The sequence below is a fragment of the Taurulus bubalis genome (assembly GCF_910589615.1).
Source record: "Taurulus bubalis genome assembly, chromosome: 17".
Classification (NCBI taxonomy): domain Eukaryota; kingdom Metazoa; phylum Chordata; class Actinopteri; order Perciformes; family Cottidae; genus Taurulus; species Taurulus bubalis.
The window spans coordinates 10,053,649-10,078,824 of record NC_136605.1 but is presented as its reverse complement, the minus strand read 5'-3'; the positions used below and the strand labels follow the sequence as shown (position 1 = coordinate 10,078,824).

General features: G+C 40.6%; 1 protein-coding gene across 2 annotated transcripts in view; it reads left to right on the top strand.

Annotated features, from left to right (window-relative positions):
- Positions 1 to 25,176, top strand: part of asic2 (acid-sensing (proton-gated) ion channel 2) — a gene marked incomplete at its 5' end in the record, with an annotated part of 302,928 nt that overhangs the window by 260,589 nt on the left and 17,163 nt on the right. For both annotated transcript variants that reach the window (XM_079233447.1, XM_079233446.1), the window contains one exon: positions 15,274 to 15,424. In XM_079233447.1, coding sequence (XP_079089573.1) covers positions 15,274 to 15,424 — 151 coding nt within the window. The remainder of the gene's footprint in view (positions 1 to 15,273; positions 15,425 to 25,176) is intronic.

Genomic DNA, 25,176 nt, shown 5'->3' with positions numbered 1-25,176 from the left:
TGGAAAAAATGTTCTATTAGTATTGATCACAAATAAAACCCATAGTTACGAGAGGTGTTACAAGAGGTACCATTTTTGATGGTGGAATTAATAATACCTTCCAGCCTTTATGTGATCGTCCTGGAGTCAGATTTTTATTTTGGATCTGAAAGAAAACTGCCTCTTTTTTCGAGTCCTATTTTAAGTATTCTTCTTTGTTCTGAACAGATTTATCTTTTAAAATCATTCACACGTTGATTCAAGGTGCAGTGTTTAAGATACGCCGGCCTCTAGCAGGGAGCAGAAACTTTTCCCTTGTACCAAGCATGTAGGAGAACTATGGTGTGATGAGAAAACATGCAAACGTCAACGGGCCGATCCAGATCCAGTGGCTGGTTAGTCGTTATGCCACATTATGCAACAAATCGTTATTTTCATGTGATAATACACAAAAGAAAACACGCTTATTAATATAATATGACATATCTGCCTATAGAGCTTCTAAATGCTACACTAAGTGTCTTTGGGGAAACACCCAATTGTTTGGTTGTTAACTTGCTAATAGATGGTGTTGGCAAGCAGTTGATTATGTGTTTTACTAATGTAGTGGTAATTATAGTTTCACACAATAGCAGGCGTTATCTCCTGGAAACCAGGGAATCCTTGCACTGTTGGTGCTCAAATATGCCCACTACTTCACAAGTTTTGTCCTCCTGTTTTTGTTTATTAATTATACTAAAGCAAAAAGGTCAAAAGTCACCAGAGATGTAAGGTAGTTGAAAACTGTTTCAATATTTTCCTGCGTCATTGTTTGATTTGTTATTACAGTCTTTTCTTGACTGACAATAAACAAAATGCCTAACACACATTTGCTGATGCACACACTCTTGCCTTCTCTCTCTTGATTACTGTTGTACACATACAGAAGCTTTTCAATTTAAACTCTAAAATCATTAGTGATCTTGGTGATCAGTGGTTATTTCATTTCTGTCTGTATTATTTCATGGACCATTGGCTCTGCTGCACCGCGTATAAGAAAAATGCTGCTATAGCAATAATGCAAGCTGCTGTCAGGTCACTTATATTGCAGTGTGTTATTTTGCAAGGATTATTCTTCCTAATGTTCAAGGAAACTGAGCCAAAATACCTAATCCATGAGGGGTACTTACTTAGACGAGTAGGAAACTAATGGATGCTGGAAGACTTACTACAAAAGACACATTCCAAGGACTTTTTTATCCTCATTTGATCCACCGATATTGTATTTTTTTTTTTATTCCAATAAGAAGTGCAACCTTGTCAAGATAAGAGAGGGTTTCAAGGCTTTGTATTATGGCTGGGCACATTAACGTGTTATAAATATGTTAACGCAGCAAGCCATTAACTACGACAATGACTATCATGCATTAACAGCATTTTTTTGTTTGAGCATTGGGAGGGGCTTAAGACTGCTGCACTTTCAAATGGGCATTTTCATTTTAAATCTCTACCAGATGGCATAGTAGATAAAAGCAAAGCCATTTGTAACCACTTCAAACTGGAATTATCTTATCACCGGAGTACTGCGAGCATGAAGTACCACTTGAAGGTGTTACACATTGATGCAGCCAACTAGCTACCCAAACAACCAGTGGAGCGGAACATTTTATTCACGTTGCACAGCAGTGGAACCTTTCCAATAAAGTCAGCACACTTAGCACGGATAGTGCAAGAAATATGATGCTGCTGCGAGACATCTGCCGTTGGAACGCGTCCCCTCGTCGCGCACTCTCCAGCGCGCTGTCACGGTATCGCTGCAGAACAGTGCGTTGGACAATGTCCTGGACAAATGCAGAACAGTTGTGGGCCACTTCAAACACAGTCCAGCAAATGCTGCTGAATTAGAACTGCAACAAACTGAACATGGACAAAAGAAGGAGTCGCTTGTCTCTAACAGGGACCCTCACTACTGAACGTAGACCGTTTATGCTGTTCACTGATAAAATACACATGTTTCTTCTGGTACCTGTTCAGAAAAAATATATATATTTATATACTGTATGTTAACGTGCTGTTGCTCCGAGAGTGCCTGTTATATTGTTCCGATAACATTACTTTAAAATAAAAGCGTGCAATACACTAGCTTTATTGAATTCTGCGCATAATGCAATTAATCGCTGTAAATCTCAGAAAAATCATGCGATTAAGCGATTCAATTTTTTTCATCTTTGCCCACCACTATTGTTTATATAAACTCTTTCACACTTCTATACAAGTGTCCATACATGTGTCTGCTGTTTCTCTGTTCCACCAGAAATTAAAAGGGAAATAATAGCTAGTTGACATTTTTAAACTGAATTTTTGTAAATAGAACTAGGCCTATGAATCAGTGCTTGATTGCAGTTCAACTGTATACATTGTACACCATTATACATCATTATTGGGAAAACGTAGGTATGGGACCGTCCCCTAACTGGTGTCCCTTTTATAAACCAGCCATATGGACTTCAAACTGACTGCAAATGAACAATATATGTATCCATATGAAGGCAACAATATCACAAGATAGAAAGTCAAAGTTATTACAGTATATCCTCTGGGTGGCAGGAATATCCGTACCAGATTTCATGGCCATCCGTCCAATACTTTTGAAGGAATTTCACTCAAAATTACAAATGCCAACCTGCTGGTTCTCAATTGTTTTGGACGTTTTTACTGTCAGGACCAATGTGGTGGACCGACTAGCAAAACATCGCCATCTATATAGCCCCTTTGCTAGCATGGCACACTTGTGTGTGAAAGTCCCTCTAGATTTCTCTCATTGGCACTATTATCACTGGACGTTGGGTGTCTGGTTGTAGAACACAAGTGACCACATTTGATGAGTTAATGGGTATTTGATTTTGAATCTTTTTTTCTTTATTTGGAAATTCAACCGCAAGCATCATTAAACATCCAGGGATAATGAGGCTTTGCAGCTGGTATTGATCATATCAGCGTGTGAGGGAGCTCCACCGTGCATTGCCGGTTGTCTTGTAAATCAATAGTGTTTGTTGAACATAAGAGCTGATGTGAAGAAAAGTCACACATACCAGGAGAGCCTTCATTGAGAGATGATGGTTCTTGAAATTCCTGAAACGTCAGAAAGTCTCTGCCTTCATCAAGGAGGCCGACTGGAAAAGAAGGTCACGGCTGACATTGGCTATAATCTTGGCAGTGCATTAGGCACATCTTAGCAGCCTCACAGACATGCTGACATCTTCTCCACATAAAATGTGAGGAAGACAAAACATGTCATCCACTCAACTCAGCTGGTTTCCTGTTGGTGATTATGAGCTGCCACAGGTCCCCCGCCACAGGCCCTTTACTCAGCTCTACATCAGCTCTGGCAGAGACAGCCAGATTGTGACAGGTGAGATAGAGCCCCACTGGCCACCACCGAGAGGTGACTTATTAAAAATAATGACTGGGTGTGTGTGATGTGATTGATGAGTCCGGGATGACAGCTCGTAATCCGTAGCTATATCTGGAGGCCTTCTGCACACTGCCATGACTGACAGAGATGGAAAGCTAGAGAGTACATTTTAATATTAAAATATTACAATATAACTTGTCATTTTCAGTAAAGATCACGATAAAACACATGTTTGATGACGTAATAGATCATTCATGACGTAATAGATAGAAATGCCAAACGATTGGTGCATCTATAGTTATATCTCGATCGTTAAATCTGAATTAGAAGGAGTCATGAATTGGAACAATTTCTTATGCAGCTCAGCCCAAAGCAATAACTTCAAGGTTTTGTCATCACTGTGAGGTTGCCTGAACTGAAGTCATGAAGAAATAATTCCAACAGCTCACTTCCAATTCAACCACACATTGTGGTTTCTCAATGTCTGATAATGGAGGTTGATTTCTAGGGAAATTAAAACATAGCTCTCCTTCCACCTAAGGTGCCCACAACCTGAGAGCTTTCACATTGCAAGTTTGATTTGAGACTATTTGTCCCTCATGAGTGACTATGGCTTCCCTTGCTTGAGGGGAAAGGTTTTATTCACCCATACTGGACTCTGTATCACCCCAATGTGATGTGATATCCTCCTGTGAGGCTGGAAGTGGTAGAAGCTAGCTAGCTGGTAGGCCTTTTTGCTTTGACTGGTTCATGTAATGGTAAAATGGGTGGATGGCATAGTTCCAAATTGCTACAGAGCCCAAAACAACAAGTCAATCAATCATTTTGGGTCATTTTCTTCTGGCATGTCATCTGTGTGTTTTACCGGTGGCTTAAAACAAGAGACGCTGGTAAATCAGAATGGAAGGCATTGCCAAACAGAACAACTGCCCATCCAGAACTGGCAGCGTTATTGATCAGGTTTGAACAGTAGAGCTGAAAGCCTGTTTGTCTCTGCGATGACTAAACTTCATTAGGCTAAGCCAAAGAACACACAATTCAGAAAGAAGACAATATTCTGGTCAGAGTTCAAACGCAGGGATTTAATTCCATATTCCACTCAAGAGGGTTTGTCTTTTGATTTTCGATTAGTTTCTCTATTTCCCTCTCATTTTGATCTCTATTGCTCTCCTTGTAGTTGTTATGCTCATCTTTCGCCCTCCCTTTTCCCTCCTCTCCAAGAGCATAAATATCATGGTGGCAGCAGTGTCTGCAATCCTTTGTGTCCTATCGCAACCCTTCTGTACTGTCCTGTGAAATAAAATAGTATTGACTGGCATGGTAAAAGTACATTAGGGTGCAATGATAAATACGTTCCATAAAACTCCCAACACGTCACATAAATGGCAGAATTTGTTTAATGTGACATGAAATATGTTGCGGATGTGAAGGTGTTTAAGTGGCATGAGGAGCCAGCTTGGCATGCAGGTCGTGAAGTGGCGTGCATGCGTGCGTGTGTGCGTGCGTTTCCTATACTCATTGCCAACCCTGTTGCTAAAGCAGCAGCCCTCTGCATTATTTATCCCCATAGCCCCAGCAGTACAACCACTTCTCGGGCGGCGAAGAAAGTGCACACCTCGCAACTCAAAGACCTTTTTCATAAACCTTTTTCATGAACTTTACTCCTCTCTTTGGCTCTCAGTAAGCCTTGAGGATATAAAAGCAGCTCTTTTAGCGCTCTTCTCAATCCCCCTTTATGCTTTTAGTTTTTAATCATAAAACGCCTGCTAAATTCTCCCATAACGGTTATCGATTTGTAAAACAATAACAGCAGATCACAACAGACAGCTCATGCAAAAGGAGTGCAACCTTGAAACGTGGAGGCTCTCCATGAGAATCGACAAAACTCCTTGCTTGAGTGTTATGTTGAACATTTCAATTCACTCTTCAGTGCTTTTCAGTTAATGTCTCGCGGGCCAGAAAAGCAAATGAGATGAGGAATTGTCGTATTACCTGCTTATTCTGTTATTCCGTCTCTTCCTGTAGCTTTGTGGAAAGGAATGTCTGTGTTTTGTGATGGTGCATGAACACCACAACTGACATAAAGTAATAGCAAAGTCAGCATTCTGTACCTGATGAACAAGGAACCTACTTTCAATTTCAAACAGGCTGTAATATTGCAAATGCAAAGTACTTATCATCTGGCCTTTCCTGCTATCAACATTTTAACAGATAATGGCATGGATGCATCAGTGATTCAGCTCAAATAATGGAAAAAGATGTTTGAACAGGAGCCAACGTGGCAGATATGGCAGAGCTTTTTTTCTAGTGGGAGATGAGGCTTTGCTGTGTCAGTAACATTGAAAGTACGATTTATAAATATGGTGGCCCACTTCAGGGCATTTTGATGGCTTGGACGTTACATGGACAGAAGGAGATAAAGAAAGGGCTACTGGGAGTGGGAGCATAACATAAAGAAAGATAGCATCCCCTCTCTGGAGCAATAAGCTGCCAGTGTGTTTGGCATCACATCAACAAGCCATTTGCAAAGCAGTGATAAGAAATAGGATAATATGCAAGAAAGCAAGATGAATTCAGAATGGTGGGAGTTTGTGAGAGTCCAACATGAAGACCTCAGCCAAGGTCAGATATATGGAGATACCGCAATGTAAACTATATTGCATAGATATTTGCGTTGCATTACCCAGGGGCATGTTTAAGAGTCTGATCTGTGGGTGGTTGGTGCTAACAACTAACCTTTCTTCATGACAGGAATTTACACTAATAGCCATGTCAATTTTGACTTCTACTCTTTGGGAGGCACTGCATGGTAAACTGGCGAGGTCATGGCATGTTTGCAGCTCTCTGCTTCCAGACATTCACACTTGCAGCTGTGAATACTAATGAGACGTGTTATGTTGGTCGAAAGGCATTCTAATTGGCAGCAGAGCTGTGCGTGCCCTCGCTTGCTGCTCTACTCTCAGACCTCTGGCTCGCACCGCTAGCATGATATTGGCAGCAACTGAGTTTGACTTCTGACATTTCATACTGAACACTGAATAAATTAAAATGTTTCAAAAGTCAACAAGAACCGATACGAGCAGCACAGACTATCCTACAATCCAAACTTCTTGTTACTTTTTGACACAAGGAATGAAAAGTTGAAGCAGCATTAATATTTGTTGTTCTCTTTTGGCCATTTGAACTAGGGCTGCAACAACAAATCGATACAATTTGATTATTAAAAAAGTTGGCAACAAATTTCATTATAGTTTCGTCGTGTCACGCAACCATTACGGCACTCAATCAGTGGCGGAGATGTTTGAGCGAGGAAAGCACACGGCTACCGGTACCGCCGATCACAACGGGGAACGTGAGGTCTTTGGCGAATAAGTCGGACGAGCTCGGCACGCTGGTAAAGACTGAGAGGGTCTTCTGAGTGCAGCCTCATGTGTTTCACGGAGACATGGCTGCATGCGGTTTTCCGGACCACAGCGCGTCGGTGCCCAGCTTCAGGACGGTTCGGGCGGACAGAGACGTTATACTGAGCACTGAGAAGAGAGATGGCAGAACTGCAGCGTATGTGAACGAGAAGTGGTGCAATCCCGTGTGTGGAAAGGAGCGTTTCTGTAGCCAACGCCTTGCGAATATTTGAACGTTTGCTGTGAACCCAACACCGATACATTATACAATCTTGTGCTAAGGTGTAATCATGCGTCTATTTATAAATACAACCAGCAGACAGAGCCAAATTAGCATTAACTTGGGAGTCGTGTGTCTTGACACCTGATGAATACAAGTCCAATATTCATTCACCCTTTAAATCTGTTTGTGTCCACCAGCTTCTAAAGGAAATATTTAGCTTCCTAGCTGCTAAATGCTCCACTATATTCACCAGCATCGTCGCTAACTTTGTCCATTTTTCAAAGCAAAAAACATACAGTAGGACTTTTTGCTGAAAACAGCTGCCTGCTGCTGCTGGAAACAAGGTTAATGGGAGCCTTCAAAAGCAGTTTGTGTAACAACCTGTGTGTTCTTCTCCTATAAATTTGACTGGCGGATTGCAATCAATTACCGCCACCTACTGTACCGGAGTGTGCAGATTCAGGAATAACTGTTCTAACTAACAAAGAAACAAAACAAAACCAAACACTAAAAATAAATAAAACCAAACCAACAAAGCAAATAGAACCAAAACAAATAAAGCAACAACAACAACAAAGCACCTCAAAGCAACAAAACAAAACCCAAATACTATCCATTAACAGCCCATCTACTTAATAACCAAACAAACCTATACCTAAATCCTGCGTCCTAGTTCTGTATCTTTGACAAATCGCAACAAAGCCCTATAACCCTCATGACCCACCTGGTTCGCTGCCAGAACGCCCTCCAGACTTCACCTCCGTCCCAGCTTAGAAATTTTTGCCTTCAAAAGTTTCCTTTCAGAGTTGTATTTACGACACTTCATGATAATATGCTCCACATCCTCAGTCTCATTACAAAAAATACACTTATCTGTTCCCACTTTTGCCATTAAAAACAGAGTTGCATTCAGTTCTGTGTGTCCCAATCTTAGCCTTGATTTGATTACCTCCTCTCTCCGACCCTTCCCTTTGAAAAACTTAACATTAATGGATTTTTGTATATTGTGATAGTGCCTTCCTTTGCAGTTATTGTCCCACTCCCTCTGCCATAATTCCCTCACTGCCTCTCTAATAACAGCTTTCGCTTCCCCTTTTCCAAACGGAATACTCAGGATTTCCTCCTTTTTGAGTTTAAGGGCTTTTTTAGCGATCCTGTCCGCACTCTCATTTCCCTCCACACCTATATGAGCAGGAACCCAGCAAAAATGCACACTAGTACCCAGCCTTTGGAGTCTCAGCATTATCATAGATATTTCCAGCACTAAGTCCTCTCGTATAGATCGTTTGGACTTAATGCTGTTTAACGCTGCTGCAGAGTCTGAGCAGATAACCACTCTCTCCGGCCTGACCTCTTCCACCCATTGCAGCCCCAGGATTATAGCAGCAACTTCCGCCGTGAAGACAGACTGTCTGTCATTAATTCTTTTACATATAGCCCTATTAAATTCAGTTATGAATACCCCTGCACCCACGTGACCATTCCCATTGTCTTTCGACCCATCGGTGTATATTTGCAGATAGTTATAATACGTGTTGTTCATGTATTCTTGTGTCTGCTGTCCAATGTCACAGTTTTTCCCCACCCATTTTTTTCTTTGCTCTATGAGTGATAAGTCCACCTTGTTGGCTGGTAAGATCCACGGAGGAACATTTCCCCACGTCACACTGGGACCATAGTCATACTTATTTAATCCGAACTCATTGGCTACTGAGTTGATGCTCCACCCAAACCCTTTCCCTTTATTGTGTGTGTATTCCCAACATTCCTGCAGCACATTGATTGCAGGAAGTTCCTCTCCCGAACCCTTAAGCTTCACCCAATATGCCAACGCTAGTTTGGCCCGTCTTAATTTTAATGGCAGTTCGTCCGCTTCCACCAGAAGTGCGATGTTTGGTGTGGATTTAATTGCACCCGTGCATAGTCTCTCTGGACTGAATTCTATCTAATATTTCAAGTGTGCTTTTAGCAGCTGCTCCATACACCATGCACCCATAATCTATACTTGATCTTATAATGGCCCTATATATATCCAGTAGTGACTGTTTATCTGCACCCCATTCATGCCCAGAAACTGCTCTCATAACATTGATCACCTTTTTGCATTTAGTTTCAATGTGCTTATTATGAGTTCTCCACAAACATTTCCCTTCAAACCACAAACCTAAGTATTTAAACTCTGCTACCCTCTCCATACTTTGTCCATATAATTTAAGATTCAAATTGATTACATTTCTTTTCCTGGTGAATAGCATGTAGCACGACTTATCCACTGACATTTTAAACCCACAGTCATATGATCACTTTTCAACCTTATCTATAGCTTTTTGCATGCTACTGCTCACATACCCAATATTCTTTCCTCTTTTCCATACCGCCCCATCATCAGCATACAGCAGGGAGCCCATATCTCTTCCAATATCCAAAAATATGTTGTTTATCATAATATTAAATCGAATAGGGCTAATGACACTCTCTTGTGGGATCCCATTTACAATACTAAATTCGTCTGACACAGCATCTCCAACTTTTACTTTGAATACCCTGCTAGACAAAAAATCTAATACCCAGTTGTACATCCTTCCACCAATACCCAATTTATTAATTTTAATCAACAGGCCCTCTCTCCACATGGAGTCGTATGCTTTCTTTATATCAAAATAAACTATCGCCATAACCTCTTTCATACTTATTGCTTTCTCTGCCTCATTGCTAACTTGTATTAAAGCGTCAGTTGTTGATCTACCTTTACGAAACCCATTCTGCGATTTATTAAGCAAGCCCCTTTGCTCTAAGAAGTAAGTTAATCTGCGCGTGATGATCTTTTCCATCCACTTGCACAAGTGCGACGTCAGCGCTATTGGTCTGTAATTGCCAGCATTAGCTAGGTCTTTACCAGGTTTGCCAAAAGGTAGAATCAAAGCACTCTTCCAGCTGCTTGGCATTACACCTTCCCTCCAAATCATATTAAACAGTTTAAGCACCATTTCGAAGGCTTCCTCGGGTAATTGTTTAAACATAGCATAGCATAATTGGTCTTGTCCTGGTGCAGAATACCCACTTCCCTCTATTGCTGTTTTCAGCTCTTGTATTGTAAACTCCATATCAAGGGGAGTGCCTTCACTGCCCTTTTTCTTTTTAACGTCTGTATGTACTGCTAACATTTCTTCTTTTCTCTGTCTGTGCATCTCATATAAATGACTTCCACTGTGAACATTTGCAAACTTCTTCCCCAATAACTCAGCTTTCTCCTTATTTGTAATTGCCCGAAATTCTCCGTCTATCAAAACTGGGATTATACCTGATTTCCTTTGCCTGTGTGTTCTGTATGAATTGTAACACCCCAGTGTTTCCTGTTTATTCCCTTCACCTGGTCTCGTTTCAGACACCTTCCTCCTCGTGTGATTGTAAAGCCCCGCCCTCATTGTTTCCACCTGTGCCTCGTTGCCTGCCTTCCCCTGTGTATTTAGTCTGTGTTTTTCCATTGTCAGTTGTCTTCCATGTCTCCCGTGTAAGTACATAGCTGTTTAGCTGTTTAGCTGTTTAGCTGTTTAGCTGTTTAGCTGTTTAGCTGTTTAGCTGTTTAGCTCCAGGACCAGTCTTTTCCCTTATTTTGTAGCTCGGTTTAGCTAGTGCTGACCGCCAGATTGCCACCGCGTATTTCGCAATCTGTCATGTGGTGGGGCAAAAACTCAGGAGCAGAGGAGACGACAGAACTCTCGGTTCGGCAAAATCATAAATGTACTTTACTACAGTAGTGCCCCAGTGTAATGTTGAGGACTGTATGTGCAAACTATAAATTGCAAGCCAAGGAAATGGACGGGGCTCTACACGCTTTGCACACACGTAATAAAGGATAATATTGTAAACTAATAATACAGCCACAAGACTCGCACGCAATAACTGAGGTTCTGCAACAGAATCCACAAAGCACACTAACGCACACACTTATGTCGCTGTACAACTTTCACAATTCAGTCACAGCAAATATAGAGATTGAAAAGTATTCAATTTTACCTTGACAAAGAGGGGACTGAGTAATGAAATGTGCTTCCTCTATGACATTTCCTTTATTGCATGCATATTGAGTCAAAAAATGTGAAACCGAGAGTAACCATGATATTAAAGCAGAAAAAGAAATCCCAAAACGTTCAGTTTCGCCTTTGTAGCCAAAGGATTTTCTCAAGTGTCTGTTATGGACTCCCCAAGACCTTTTGGGTTAAAAAAATCATTAAAATAGTGAACAGTAAACATAAATATTGAGCTGAAAGATGCTGAGTCCTTCCACAGAGTTGGGTGATGATTGTTTGTGTGGATGTGCTGCTATGAGCGATACGTTTAACATTACACAGAGTAATCTAAGTAGTTGTGTACAGAGGAATATTGACTTGTGCAGCTTCAACAAAAAAAGAGATTACACATTATATTAGAACAGTTTATGTTGACACTGGTATTGATCAAGGCAGGTTATCATGGCCTTGTTTATTTCCGGCAACTTTCTCCTCTAGACAGAGATGACAACTGGGACAAACTTCTTAACGCTGACAAACATTTTCTATTCGACTTTTCACCAGTGAAATGTACTTGTACAATGAGAATTGATAAGTCTCTGTACCCTTACAGTGTTCAGGCAGAGAGCTTTTCTGCATTTCAGGACAGGTTTGGGAACGCATTACCTTCTCCCATCTGACGGCTAGACTTGAGGCGGTAGATAAGGAAGAAAGTGAGGAGGGAAGGGTGTAGAGACAGGGTCAGTGGCAAAGATATGCAAAGTACCAAAACCCCACTACCAAGGTTGTGTTGGTGTCTCTGTCATCCAGTGGCTGAGGAGGAGCCTTTGTGTCTGGCTGAGGTCTAATGGGATGTTGACCCGGCCCTGGTCCTGTCTGTCAAACATCATCAGTCTTGACAAAAGGAGTGAAAGAGGGTAGCGCAGTGTCTTCCTGAAAGCAATTCATCCCCATATAACAAAGGCAGGGTTGAGAGAGATGTTGACAGTAGACACTTGGGAGCCAATAGCTTAGTAAAAAATAAAATGTAGAAGAATATTACAATTCTCACACTTTATATTTATATATATATATACTTTTTATTTATATATATATATGTAGGAATGGCAAATGACTGTTAATAATAATGAATTTTATTTCCATAGAGCTTTAAAAGGTAGAGCACTTTAAATGGTAAAAAAATAAGCAATATAACCAAGAGAGATGACATCACAATAAGAGAAAACAAAAACATCCATAACTAGCATCACAGGTTAAAAGCAGATTTAAATGCAGTTTTGAAAATGGCGAGTAACGGAGAATGTCTGAGAAGATTGCATCTGACCTTTGATTTAGGGTCCCAGGACACAAAATAGTTTTGTTTTATTCCCTTTGCCATACAGGCATCAAAACACAGAATGACTGCATTCAGGGAACACTTATTATTCTATAAATATATGCTATTTTATTCTTCATATACCTCATTTGCCACCTGCCAACTATGCGCTATTGTATTTTGTATACTGTATATTGTCTACGTTGTACAATGTGTATCCTATTTAGCTTTGCTGTACTTGGGAAAAGCCAGAGACAAATTTCCCCTGAGGTGGACACATAAACCAATCTGATCAGAAAATGTTTTCATTCAGGAGAAGTCAAGGTAAAGTGGTGTGTCGACACACTGTTTCTTATGACACTGCAGTTAAGTTGTGTTTACATCGCAAATCCTCAGGAGACACGATATTCTGAGAAATGAGTGTAGGATATTGGACCACCACCACCATGTGGGACCTTTTTGGTGTCTCTGCACTGAGATGTATGTGAATAAGATAAATAAATAATGAAAGGAAAAAAACAGCCACATCTTGTTCCTTCAAACGTGGAGTGATGGTGGCATGAATATTTACCTGCTGTCCTCCTCGCTCCGCTCCAGCAGCTCCCAGTGTGTCATTTATTTTGTGCAGGTACATATCTGTCTGGAGCATCTCTGTTTTGCAGAGGTGAATTAACCTGTTATGTGGTACTTCATATTCTTCCGATCCGCACCACCTCTGTGGCACTATGGCATTAGATAGTCGATCAATCATGTCAGTAAACCATCCATGAGAAGGCCACTGTCAATAAAGGAGGAGCATGAAATGAAAAATCCATCTTCCTGCACTGGAAAACAATTATTGTCGATGTACTTTGCCCTCCATTTTGTTGTTATTTTTCAGCAATGTTAAACATCAGATATTAACAATAATCCCCACTAACATTAGCCTCGATGGACCATAATGCAGTGCAGTCACATGCCTCTTGATCTTTAATAACACGTGTTTATAATGATCAATATCAGTATTTCTCTCTCCGTCGACATCGAAGACAAACAGCTGTTTCAACCGTTGTGTTTAAATCATTACATTTCATTTAGCTGACGCTTTGAATGCACAATAAGTGCATTCAACCACGAGTACAAACTCGGAACAACAAGAATCAATAAAGTACAATTTCTTCAATAAAGTTAGAATACAAAGTGCTATCAGTAAGTCCCATTTAAGTGCTACTAAAGTGCTACTACGGTGCTACTTTCCTTATTCAAGGTATAGTCGAAAAATAATGTGGTATGGAAGTTAGTGATGGGAAATATGCTTTTGTTTACAACTGGTGAACGTTTTCATCATTGGTCATCAAGACGCCTACGATTTTAGAGTCGTGAGAATTTTGCTGGATACATAACTATGTCCAATGCCTTTGCATTACAGCTGATATTAAAAAGGGTTCTTGTTATTTAAATCTGGCCCGAATTGTAATCTGATCATTGTATGCAAAGGAGGTATGTATAGCTGGCTGACTTTTCAACAAGCGTTGAGGCGATGTGGGATACTCTGGGGGGTTGCTGTGACGTGCGAGACAAAGGGCACGTGGTTAGAGAGAGAGATTGCCAAAAGGCGAACGTTGCTGTTTATTCAGCACTGCGAGAAGCTTGAAACGCTGCTGCACGGACTCCACTGCAGGAGTAAGACTTGTCTGCTTCATAACCATTGTAAAACATATTTAATTGTCTCTATGAGATGGTAAGCATACAGTCAGTTAGAGCATCGTGTCATAGATTATAAATTAAAAAATTCTCAGTCACTGATTGCAAAGACTAAAGTGGATGGCTGTCATGGTGATAACTATTCATGAGCGGAGACCTCACAGCTATAGTCTCATGTACATGTTGCTCACATTTGTTGCGCCCATAAAGACGTCTCAAATAAGCTGCACACTGTAATTTTAACTCTTGTATTATTCATAAGTGCTTCTAAGCCGTTTATTGTCTCTTGTTGAGATAATGGTGGTGACAGAGATGTTAGTGAAGGAACCTTTTTGCTTTTGCCAACACTATTTTTTTATTTACACACATCCAATAGCACATATCAATTGGACACACTGTAAATATCTCACTTCTGTGTTAAAATGAAAACTCTGCTATCCAAACCAAACAATACTTTTTCAAAATGGCATTTTTGCAACAAAATCATACACAGACGTGCCATTTGATTTATCCTTTAAAAGCAGCAACAACACACATGTTTTTGTGTAAGCATTCACTTCAAGTGTGTAAGAAATCATAAAAATATGTTACAAAACATGGAGGGAATAGAGTGTTACTGAGTGTTGTAATATTTGCTGAACCCTGTTGAAGTAGAGGTCTGGAAAGGTACGGTGCGTTCCTGCTTTTAAGCAATTAAATGTTAAATTGGCTCTGTTTTTTTAATTTGCTGCTTGTTTCTGTGAGCTCTACAGTTGCTTCACTTTACCTCAAACTGTGCACCATTCAAATGCTAAAGGCTCTTGCAGAAAGAAAGGTAGATAATGTGAGAGTGCCTCTCTGCCAGCCAGCATTTATTAGAGAGAGAGAGAGAGAGAGAGAGAGAGAGAGAGAGAGAATTCATATACAGACGTTTGTAATATTTTTAGAACATGCAGGCATTTTTAAGTAGCATAACTAAAAATAACAACATGAGTGACAAAGCTTGTAAATTAATGAAAATGGTGTAAAAAAACCCTTCTATGTTAAAAGGGACACATACAAAAGAAGCAAACGCAGTAAAACCTGATATGAGAAAACATTGTAGTTCATCTCAAGTACTTTTGCTTCTAAGTTGATGGGCGTGGCCAAGAAGATGCCTCCTCCATGGTGATACATTGGCTCCATCAATGTTCAATTAGCATCTACGGCAACACGGTCTTTAAAGTGTGACTGCGTCCGAGGGTTCACCATCACTTATCAGTCCTTTCTTTCTCTGCGTCTCCTTTCAGGTGTTCACCAGGTATGGGAAGTGCTACATGTTCAACGCTGTGGAGGAAGGGAAGACACTCCGCACCACCATGAAGGGAGGGACAGGAAACGGTCTGGAGATCATGCTGGACATCCAGCAGGACGAGTACCTGCCGGTGTGGGGGGACACAGGTACTCAATATGTTTTTGTATTATCACTTTGTGCTGCATTCACATGTATGGAAGCCCAAGTCGAAATCATGAGATAAGTGCGCATGCGTTTCAGTGGCACTGTTTTTTTTTGTACCGGATAACATGAAGGAAAAAAACAACAACTTTCAATCTCAGTGTTTTTTTCTTTTAATGGCGGAAATGGGCTTTCAAACAAATATAACTTATTTGGGTATATGTGGTTAAAATCATAAGAGCACTGTTGCCAGGTAATGTATAAAAACTGCCTTGTTTCGCTTCAAAGAATAGTCATTATGTGTTTTTTGTATGTCAGCACCAGATTAGTGAACAGAGAACTGCTCATGAAGTCAAGAATATTGCTTTCTCCCTCTTCTTATATTCCATGTATGTCTTAATCTCTCCATTTGGTGGTACATTGTGTCCCTTTTACCTTCGTCATAAAAGAGATTCACGCTCTTGCTTATCATGATTGAAATGATGAAGTATCACATAAAATATATTTTTACACAGGACACAAAACCTTGTATACAGGATCTCGTCTCGCCTTCTTTCTGTCTTTACATCTATATTTAGTATTTTGTCATGCGATGGAAATATATCCAAACTAAAGTAAATTAAATAAATAAACAATCAAGTGAATTAAGTATTTCAAACCTTCCCAATAGTGTCCCACATTGAACCTTTGGCCCACAAGCAGTTTTTCATTCACATGATTTAATTCTGATTCAGGTTCCTCCTGATGAAATCCCTTCAGAAGTTCCAGAAATGTTGCGTGAGATGGCCTTTATCTGCCTTTTCATCTAATGGCCCTAAAACCGCAATTATTTTCAATTATTTTCTTGAATATTATACAAGTACTTCAAATTATTGATACTGCTAATAACGTTAACAATGTATTTTCTTCGTTGTATTTAGTTATTTTCTTTGCTGTTTCCGCTGGCTTGGGTTTTTAAAGTATTGCATTGTACTGTGCCAAATACTCAAAGATTTGTTCACACAATCACAAAAAAAGCTGATTTGTTGAGCACAAACACCTTTTGTGTTACACTGACCTCAAACTTATTCTGCTGCTGTATTCACTCTGACCCTAAACAAAGTGCCAGTCACTGCACCTCTGGTTCTGAATGGCTATGATAGAATAAGTTAGTGTATTACAAAGATTACTCACCATCCTGATGTGCATGCTGGAGATCTCGTTAGTGGCTCAGATTGAGTATTTTAGGGAGCCTTCCTCCCTGAATGAAGCTCATTGATTGAGCGGCTCACGTCTGAACCAGTGCAAGGCCAGACGGGGGGAGCAACCAGAGCAGTTAGCCGAGCCACGAGGAACCCAGCAGATGGGTATTATTTACTTTAGGCTCAACTTAAGGAAGATCCATCATCAAAGAATCACAACCTTCAATCCTTCTCATGTTCTTCTGTGGACAGCAGGTCCCTCAGCCCCCTGTCCTGACCTGCTCTTGGTTGCATTTCTGTTCAATCAGACAACTCCAGCCACCCCACTGACACATGTGGGGTGGCTGGACATGCTTCTTCTCCCAGCAGCCAGCAGCTTCCAATGTCCTTGTTTATCCCTGTGTGGTTTAATTAACCCAGATGAGCTGAGTCAGCCTCAGCAGGGAGTGCAGTGTTTCTTCAACTGAGCCAGATCCCATTGCTGTGCAGACATGATGGACACACACTCCTCGGAGACTTATCCCCCATCTCCTCCGACCAATTACCTTTTTTCTTCTTCTTCTCCATCCAATACCCAACACCTTCTACCCTCCCGTGGATTCTCTTATTGTTCATCATCTAGAGGCCAGCAGTCGGTCTCTGGGGTTCTATTAGCACACTGTTCTCTCCAGGGAGCTGCAGGGCAGTCATGATACTCCTCCTCACTTCATCATGATGGACAAATATAAAAAAACATGTCTCATCGTGTGAAAAATGAACAAGACTAATATAAGTTTGAATGTTGTGAGAAAACAGACGGCCTGTTGCTTGGATACCCAGCTCTCTCCTCTTTGTGTTGCTGACCATACTGCTCCGTGGTTTAAAGGGACTGGATGTGTCCTTTTGTTTTTTCCATCCATACTGTTCTCACATCAGACGATAATCACATATAATTATGACTCTAAATCCTTCAGTTTTTATTGTATGGATGTCATCTGAGATGGAGAAGAAAACTCTTTTAACCTGCCTGCTGCACCTCTGTTATAACATTTCGACAAGCTTCTTGTTTTTGTGATTGATGTATTAAAAAAATGCTGAGAAAAGTAACTTAAAATGAGTTAGAAATATCTTCCACAAGATGCACAGTTTATAAGAAAAATATATTTGTTGCGTCTGTGAACTTGTGAATCTGTGAGTTTCCAATCTTACATTTTCAACTCTTGCCACACATTGACCTTTTTTAAAAAGTAATTTGCAGTTGCAGCGTCAGGCCGTCCTCTTGGATATTCGATTTGTCAAGCAGTCTTGATCAAAGTAGTCTGTTTACACACTTGGCGCCCACCACATGTCTGCCTTCAGCAGCACAGCCACAGAAATGTTTGCAGTGCGGAGACAAGACCTTAAAAAACATCGCTGCCTGTGATGAAATTCATCTTCAAGTTCTTCTCGTGTCAGAGACCAACATGTGAGGAAGCTAAACTTGAAAACTCAACATTTCAGAGTTCTCAAGCAACCAGTGGTGTTAAGCTCACCCACTGTGTCTATTTTTAACAGCGATGTTGAATGTGAGTGATATGCAAAACCGTTATTGATTTGATCTCTTCTCCGAGAGGAGAAATTAAAAAGAGGCATGTTACATCAGGTTCTCTAATCTCTCCCTTTCTGCTCATACATCACATCACTTTAAGTCTCCTTCTGTTTCTGTCTATGTGCCATCCATCATCTCAGATCTTGGCTCCCACTCTGGTTGGAAAATCGGCGAGTAAAAGCCCGACACGCATTCGAGAGCAGAGCTAAGATCTCGCCTTGCCTCTCTGCACTCCTCGTGTCTGCTGTTATTGTATCAACGTGATGGTGAAAAAAAGGAGCTGAAGAGTGTTCGTTCAACAACAGGTTAAACCAAGTGCAAAGCTGGAATGGAACACATTGATCCTTTTATCTTTGCTACTTGTGTCTCTTCCCCTTTGAGGTGTTTGATCAGTGGGTTGCTTGTGTCTTTGCAATCTTGAGTGTGTCAAACTACTACTTCTGCTGGTTGGGAACGTATTCTTCTGTAAGTGCACCAGACACATGCCGGAAAGCGGTTACTGCTTTTTTAATTTCATTTGCTTTCGTTTAGAGGACATTTCTTTCGTTTTCAATCTTCTTGTAAATTGTGAGTTGTCTCTGTGGCTGCACCCAACATCAACATTACAAATGCAAACTGGGCAAGTAAAACACCTGAGCTTAATGTGACACTTTCTCTGTGGCAGCCTCAGTGTGTGAACTGACATTGGTTTATATGCTACATTAAAATGTGCCTAATGTCGTTTGATCACAAATATCTGAACTACTAGGTTTAAAGAAGGACAATATATAAACTAAAAGTAGAGAAGCTAAGTATTGTGGTCATCATCAAATGGGAGAGCACCAATTCGGATGTGAAATATTAAATGGAAATGTAAACAATTGGGAAACTTATGATACTTATGTGATATGATTGAAATCTCCAATGTGTTGTTGTTGAGTGAAGAATACTTATTGTCACAAAATGTTCTTTTATAAAACAATGGTTACAACAGATTGCTCAGAGGTAAGTAAATACATTAGTGAAATAATCATAGAGTTATGGTCACTAACAGGCGGTCCGGACCCAGATGCTGTTGTATCCGGACTTGAACCTAAAACCGATAGATATTTGAGAATTATTACATTTTGAAGGAGTGCTGTTATTTGAATCTTTACTGCACTCATCCAGGAAACACACTGACCAATTATATGCGTTGTAAATGACATCATGTGATGCTGCTCAGCCAATCAAATGTCCTTGTGTCAGCGAGATCAGAGCCTTGAACCAAGAATGGACCGACTGTTATGGGTTCATTCCTCCTACGGGCAGTTCAAAACCAGTATGTCTCATATGCTCAGAGACCATGATGATTATTAAAAGCAGCAATGTGAAGCTCCGTTATGAAACAAAAGCACAAATCTTTTGAGCAAACGTACCCACTCAAATTAGGAATGTAGGAACAGAAAAATAAACATAAGAGCCCAATATGATCAGAATCCTAATCCTAATACATTCATTTAGTGCCCAGCATTGATTTAACAGAGAGGAATGGAGATGAAACAAGTGGTACTAATGTATCTTATTAAAAGATGGCAAGAATATAATATGGTGGCTGCATTTTTCTAAAATTAAGTACTTTATCAAAAGCTTTCTGTTATATAATTGATTCTTAAACGCATCCCTTATTTCGCGTCAAACAAGAGAAGAACATGTATTTATTATTAGTGTATGTATTATTTATAATTAATCCAGTTAAATGTGAAAAACTGATGATAAATATACACTAAATCATAGCGCAAAATAGACATTATTGTGATATTCCGGGCATGAGGATATTTTCTCTAAATGGACCTCGTTGAATTTGAATTTGTTGAACATAAATCTGAATGCAAGTCAGTGCTTACACGTTAGGTATTGTTAGAACTGTAATTATGTACATGTATGACACATAGAGGACATTTTGATGTCATTACAGTTAAAAGTTAGTACATGAACTCGCACTATGCAACAACCAGGATGAACTACCAGATACGGTGTGACATTCTTTTGTTTTATTTAGACATACGTCCATAAACACTCAAGCATTCACCCCAGTTGATCCTCTCCTTTACCTCTACTGCTCCCTCACACACAAACACTTGAACCACCTGAATGTATTCATTGTCATACAAAGCAACAAGATCTAAGTTATGATTGTTGCAGCAGCAGATAGCGCCATCATTTACCCCAACTCATCATATGAGGTCCAATGTGCGTGATAGTGGTGATGAAATACATAGTAACTCCAAATCTGTGCAATCTTTGATTCAGCCAGTGGTGCACTCGACACCTGGCATTGTGGGACAAATCCTGTGGGGCTGCCACATTGGGGACAGTGGGCCGTCAAAAAAAAAAAAAATCAATAAAAGTTTTCCCGCCGCTGTTTGTCTCTTTGGTGGCCCTCTGTATGCCTGTCATGAGAGCATGCTGCATGGGGGAACAGGATTGGACTCACTGGCCAATCACAACCCAGTTAAACTCAAGTCATAGGCTCCACCCACCACAGCCTAATCCCTCATCCCTTTGATGCAACTGTGGATACATTGTTTTGAGTGTTTTAGTTATGGTTGCATATGTTATTACTTTTGTATACAGGGTCCCGTCCACCCAGTGCTCCAGTGTTACGCTTAATTCATACACAAAGTAGGTATTTTGTATACTGGATGTCGCTGAAGCTCAAGGTCAGAAATAACAAACATTGTTATCCATTAATCGTGATCATCTTTTGATATGAAAAGCATAACGGACTGGAGCACAAACAAGCTCGCAAGCCCTCTTTGCTCACTCACACACTAATTTTTTCTTCCAATAGACAAATAACGTTTGTAAATATAAATATGTAATTTTCACTCTTAGTGGAATGGTCGTAGTCTTTACACAATATTTCTCAAAAGAATAGGACAATGGAGTAATATTGCAAGCTTCTCAGTTGAAGATCTGCTACTTTTCAGAAAATCTTTTTTTATGTTTTGTCAGACAAAACAAGAACCTCGGTGGCCCTCAGTTTTGTTTGTTCTTTTGATCCCTTTTCTTTGTCCAGTTCTATATCACGGTGTTCTGAGTTTGAAAAGCATGTCTATGACATTTTCAAAATGCATTTTCAAATAAAATTTTCTTTTCATCATCGTGGATTACTGTTCGTATTGATGAAAGCAAAACACTTTTCAAATTCACAGTTACTGAGAAAATCTGTTCAGTCTGTTCTTAGTATTTCTAATTTTACCCAGAATTCACTGCAAAGATTTGGCATTAAGTCCAATATATATCAATGTAGTATATTTGCACATTCATTTTTCTTTTACAGCACTTTGGTTAACAAACACACAACAGCTGAACAAATGATTATTGATAGATATTGTTGCGCAACCGGGAAGTGTCGGTTTAAACATTCACCATATCATGTTAGTGCAGCTAATTGTTTACGAATGTAACAACTTAAAATAGTATTTTATTGTTTACAGTTTTCATGAAAAACATGTATTTTTGTATTATTATTAACACATACCTTGAAGAAAGACCATAACCAACAATGTGTGCTGCTAAGCTATTGCATACAGTCTCAGCCTGAAAGCTTTTACCGCTTATAGAAATCCATTGTTTTATATATACCATTAAAAACACACTGAAGAGGCAAACTAGGCGTCATATTCCTTTATCACAATTAACATCTAGTGCAGTTAGTGCCGTTATTTCTGTGTTGTGTTGACATCATGGTGAAGGCTCAGGCATAGTCAATTGCTTATTTACAATGTTAAGTGTTCTTTATAATGAAGGCATTTGTCACCCAGTGCAACAGTGTGGCTTTTTTAATGTGTTTTTGATTGTTTTTGGACCACTGTGGGTAATTATGTAAAATGGTAGGCTACTAATGGAGTTAATTAGTCTGTCAATTATAAGACGTATAGTTTAATATCATGTGTTTTCCTTTTACATGCCACTAACTAAAATGTATGGTAATGTAGGATTAAATGAAGGGTTTAAGTCGTCAAATGAAAAGTGGGGGCATCCCAATCCACATACTTTTATGAAACACAACTTTTTTTTATCTTGGTTGAGAGTACTTGACCTGGTTTAGTCTGCTTTGCTTAAGTAGTAACACATGGTCTGGTTTAAGACCTAGATTAAGCCTAAAAACCTCCCAAAGAGGACTAGAGAACACTATATGGCCAACCTTATGTAGACACTGGTGTGGTGAACTGGAACCCTAACTGCAAACCAGACCTCATCGCCCCAACATCAGCGGTGCATCTCACTCGTGCTCTTGTGGCTGAATGGCCAAATCCCAGCTGCTGGGTTTGAAAAACTGGTGGAAAGCCTGAAACCAGACGAGTGGAGGCTATCATGCATTTATTGTTGTATAGCAGAGGTGGGCAAACTACGGCCCGCCGAGTATTATAATTATTATAACATTAAAAAAAAGTTATAGTAAAGACCGCTGTAGCGCTTCTCCGCTCCCAAGTAAAGTTTCCCGAAGCACGATGACCACAACAGGTCAGGCTGGTCTGTTGTGGTCATCGTGCTTTGGGAAAATCAAGTCGGGAACAGAGAGCCGTTACAGCAGTTGTTACGCGCCGCGCGGACCGCTGCCTGCCGTGTTCTGCTGAACTAGAGCGACACACAACACTTGCTGTGCTGCGCTGCTCAATTCCACCCCCTCCCCCACTGATCCCACAGACAAGGGCGACACTTTTTTATTTTTTTTATTACCGTAATGTACCGCAAAACACTGAAAAGCTCCACTTCTTAGCGGTCAGAATCCTTTTTAATTATGTCGTAAAGCGTTAACTTTAGAAGAATTACGGTAATGTGAATCACTTACTTGTCGCCGGAGACAGGGTTTGTACTACAACAGTTTTAGAGTTGTAAAATGAACTGACAGCTGCATGCAGAGTATTTTTCCTCAATATAACTAACATAACTAACCACAATCGACCCACGGAACTGCGCCACCCTGCGCGCTCATGTCACGTGACATACAGGGTTCTGTCTGTCAGCCTCCTGCCATCCTCCTGCAGTGATCCCTTCTGTCACAATGAGTGGACCCAAGAAAAGAAAAGTCAACAGTGAGTGCAGAGTCTTTAATGAGTGGACTGCTAAGTATTTTTTCACCGAAGTACGATCAAAGGCAGTATGTCTTATTTGCCAAGAAACCATTGCAGTATTCAAAGAATACAATATTAGCCGCCACTTTTCCGCCAAGCATGCTAACTATGCTAGCCAACAGTCAACGACAGAACGGACGGCTACTGCTAAGAAGTTGGCAGCCAATTTAAAGAGTCAGCAAAATATTTTTCTCTGCCAAACTGCTATACAAGAATCAAGCACCAAGGCAAGTTTTTTGCTAGCATTCAAATGAGCAAAAGCCAGCAAGCCTTTCTCTGAAGGAGAGTTTTTGAAAGAATGTATGGTAGAAACAGCAGGTCTCTTATGTCCAGAGAGCAAAAACAAATTTGAAAAATTGAGTTTATCACGCAGAACAGTGACTCGGCGTGTAGAACAAATTGATGAAGATTTAACCAGCGAGTTGAACAAAAAAGCTGAGTCATTTACGTTATATTCTCACACCGCCCCCTGCCGGCCTCGCCGTCCTCAAGTGTAGAGCCACGGGTCTCACACCGCCCCCTGCCGGCCTCGCCGTCGTCCAGTGTAGAGCCACGGGTCTCACACCGCCCAGCACCCCCTGTGGCGGACCACAGGCTCCCCACCTTCCCTTTGGCTCCAATAATCTGTTTTACCAGATACTCATACTCTCATGTGGTCTGCATTTGGGTCCGCAACATTGTCCTCCTGTGACAGGTTCACACAAACACTCTCCATCCATCTGATACTGGCCTGGCCCGTCTGTCAATTTTTTTTATTCAATGTGGCCCCTGAGCCCAAAAGTTTGCCCACCCCTGTTGTATAGTCAGCGATCACACATGGGCGAATTGTTCAGGTGTTGTTTCCCCATATTGAGTATACTGCCCTGGAAACATATTGTGCTGCAGCAATACTTTCCCAGTGAGTACAGTAAATTAAGCCGATTCAATTAAATGTCTGTGCTAAATACACAGAGAGCTAATAGCTTCTTAATGGCACAGCGAACACAAGGACAAGTCACATAACTGGACAGAGTAGGATGAGACATAAAGGACATAAAACAAGTCCTAGACCTTCATTACGCTGGACGTGGTACTATATTGTACAGGACCGAGCGGAGACTACAGGAGAGGACACAACAATGATTTAACTCCCCACACACACATGAACACAGAGTCAGCAGTCTGTCACATCCTGTCATCAGCCTGCACATTTATACGCTTGTTCTCTATTTCTGACACACACACACACACACACACACACACACACACACAGACTCTGATTATCTCGCTCAAACAGCCAATGTTTCTTTCATGCTCTTTTTCACACACATACATAATCACAGAAACACACACACACACACTATACTGTTTGGGAATTGTAGTTTTCAAACACACACAGCCCGAAAAAAAGGCATGTTTGATCCCTTCATCTATTCTTTAATATGAATGCATTCGAGCTGTCGCCACATCAGTCACTGCCGATGTTTGATTGATGAGCGTCTCATTTAGGTGTGTGTGTGTGTGTGTGTGTGTGTGTGTGTGTGGGGCTTCGTGAGGCTGGCTGTGCTGACAGGCTTCGATGTCTGTTGGTTGCAAAGCAACGCAAGATGTCTGGTCCATCGTTCGGCAGGGGAAAGAAAGCCTTGATTGAAAATCCGGCAGCTCACTATTGAAAGTGAGGACATGGCGAGGGTACGGAAGCGCATTGCATTCACTGGATAAAAAAAAAATAGACTCCTTTTCTCGTAATTACGAGATCTTTTCTCGTAATTACGACATCCTGACCTGATTACGAAAGGTGCCATACTGGCCACTGTATATACGCATGTATGTGTACAGGCGTCTGTATGGCATGTATGTGTACAGGCGTCTGTATGGCATGTATGTGTACAGGCGTCTGTATGCATGTATGTGTACAGGCGTCTTCT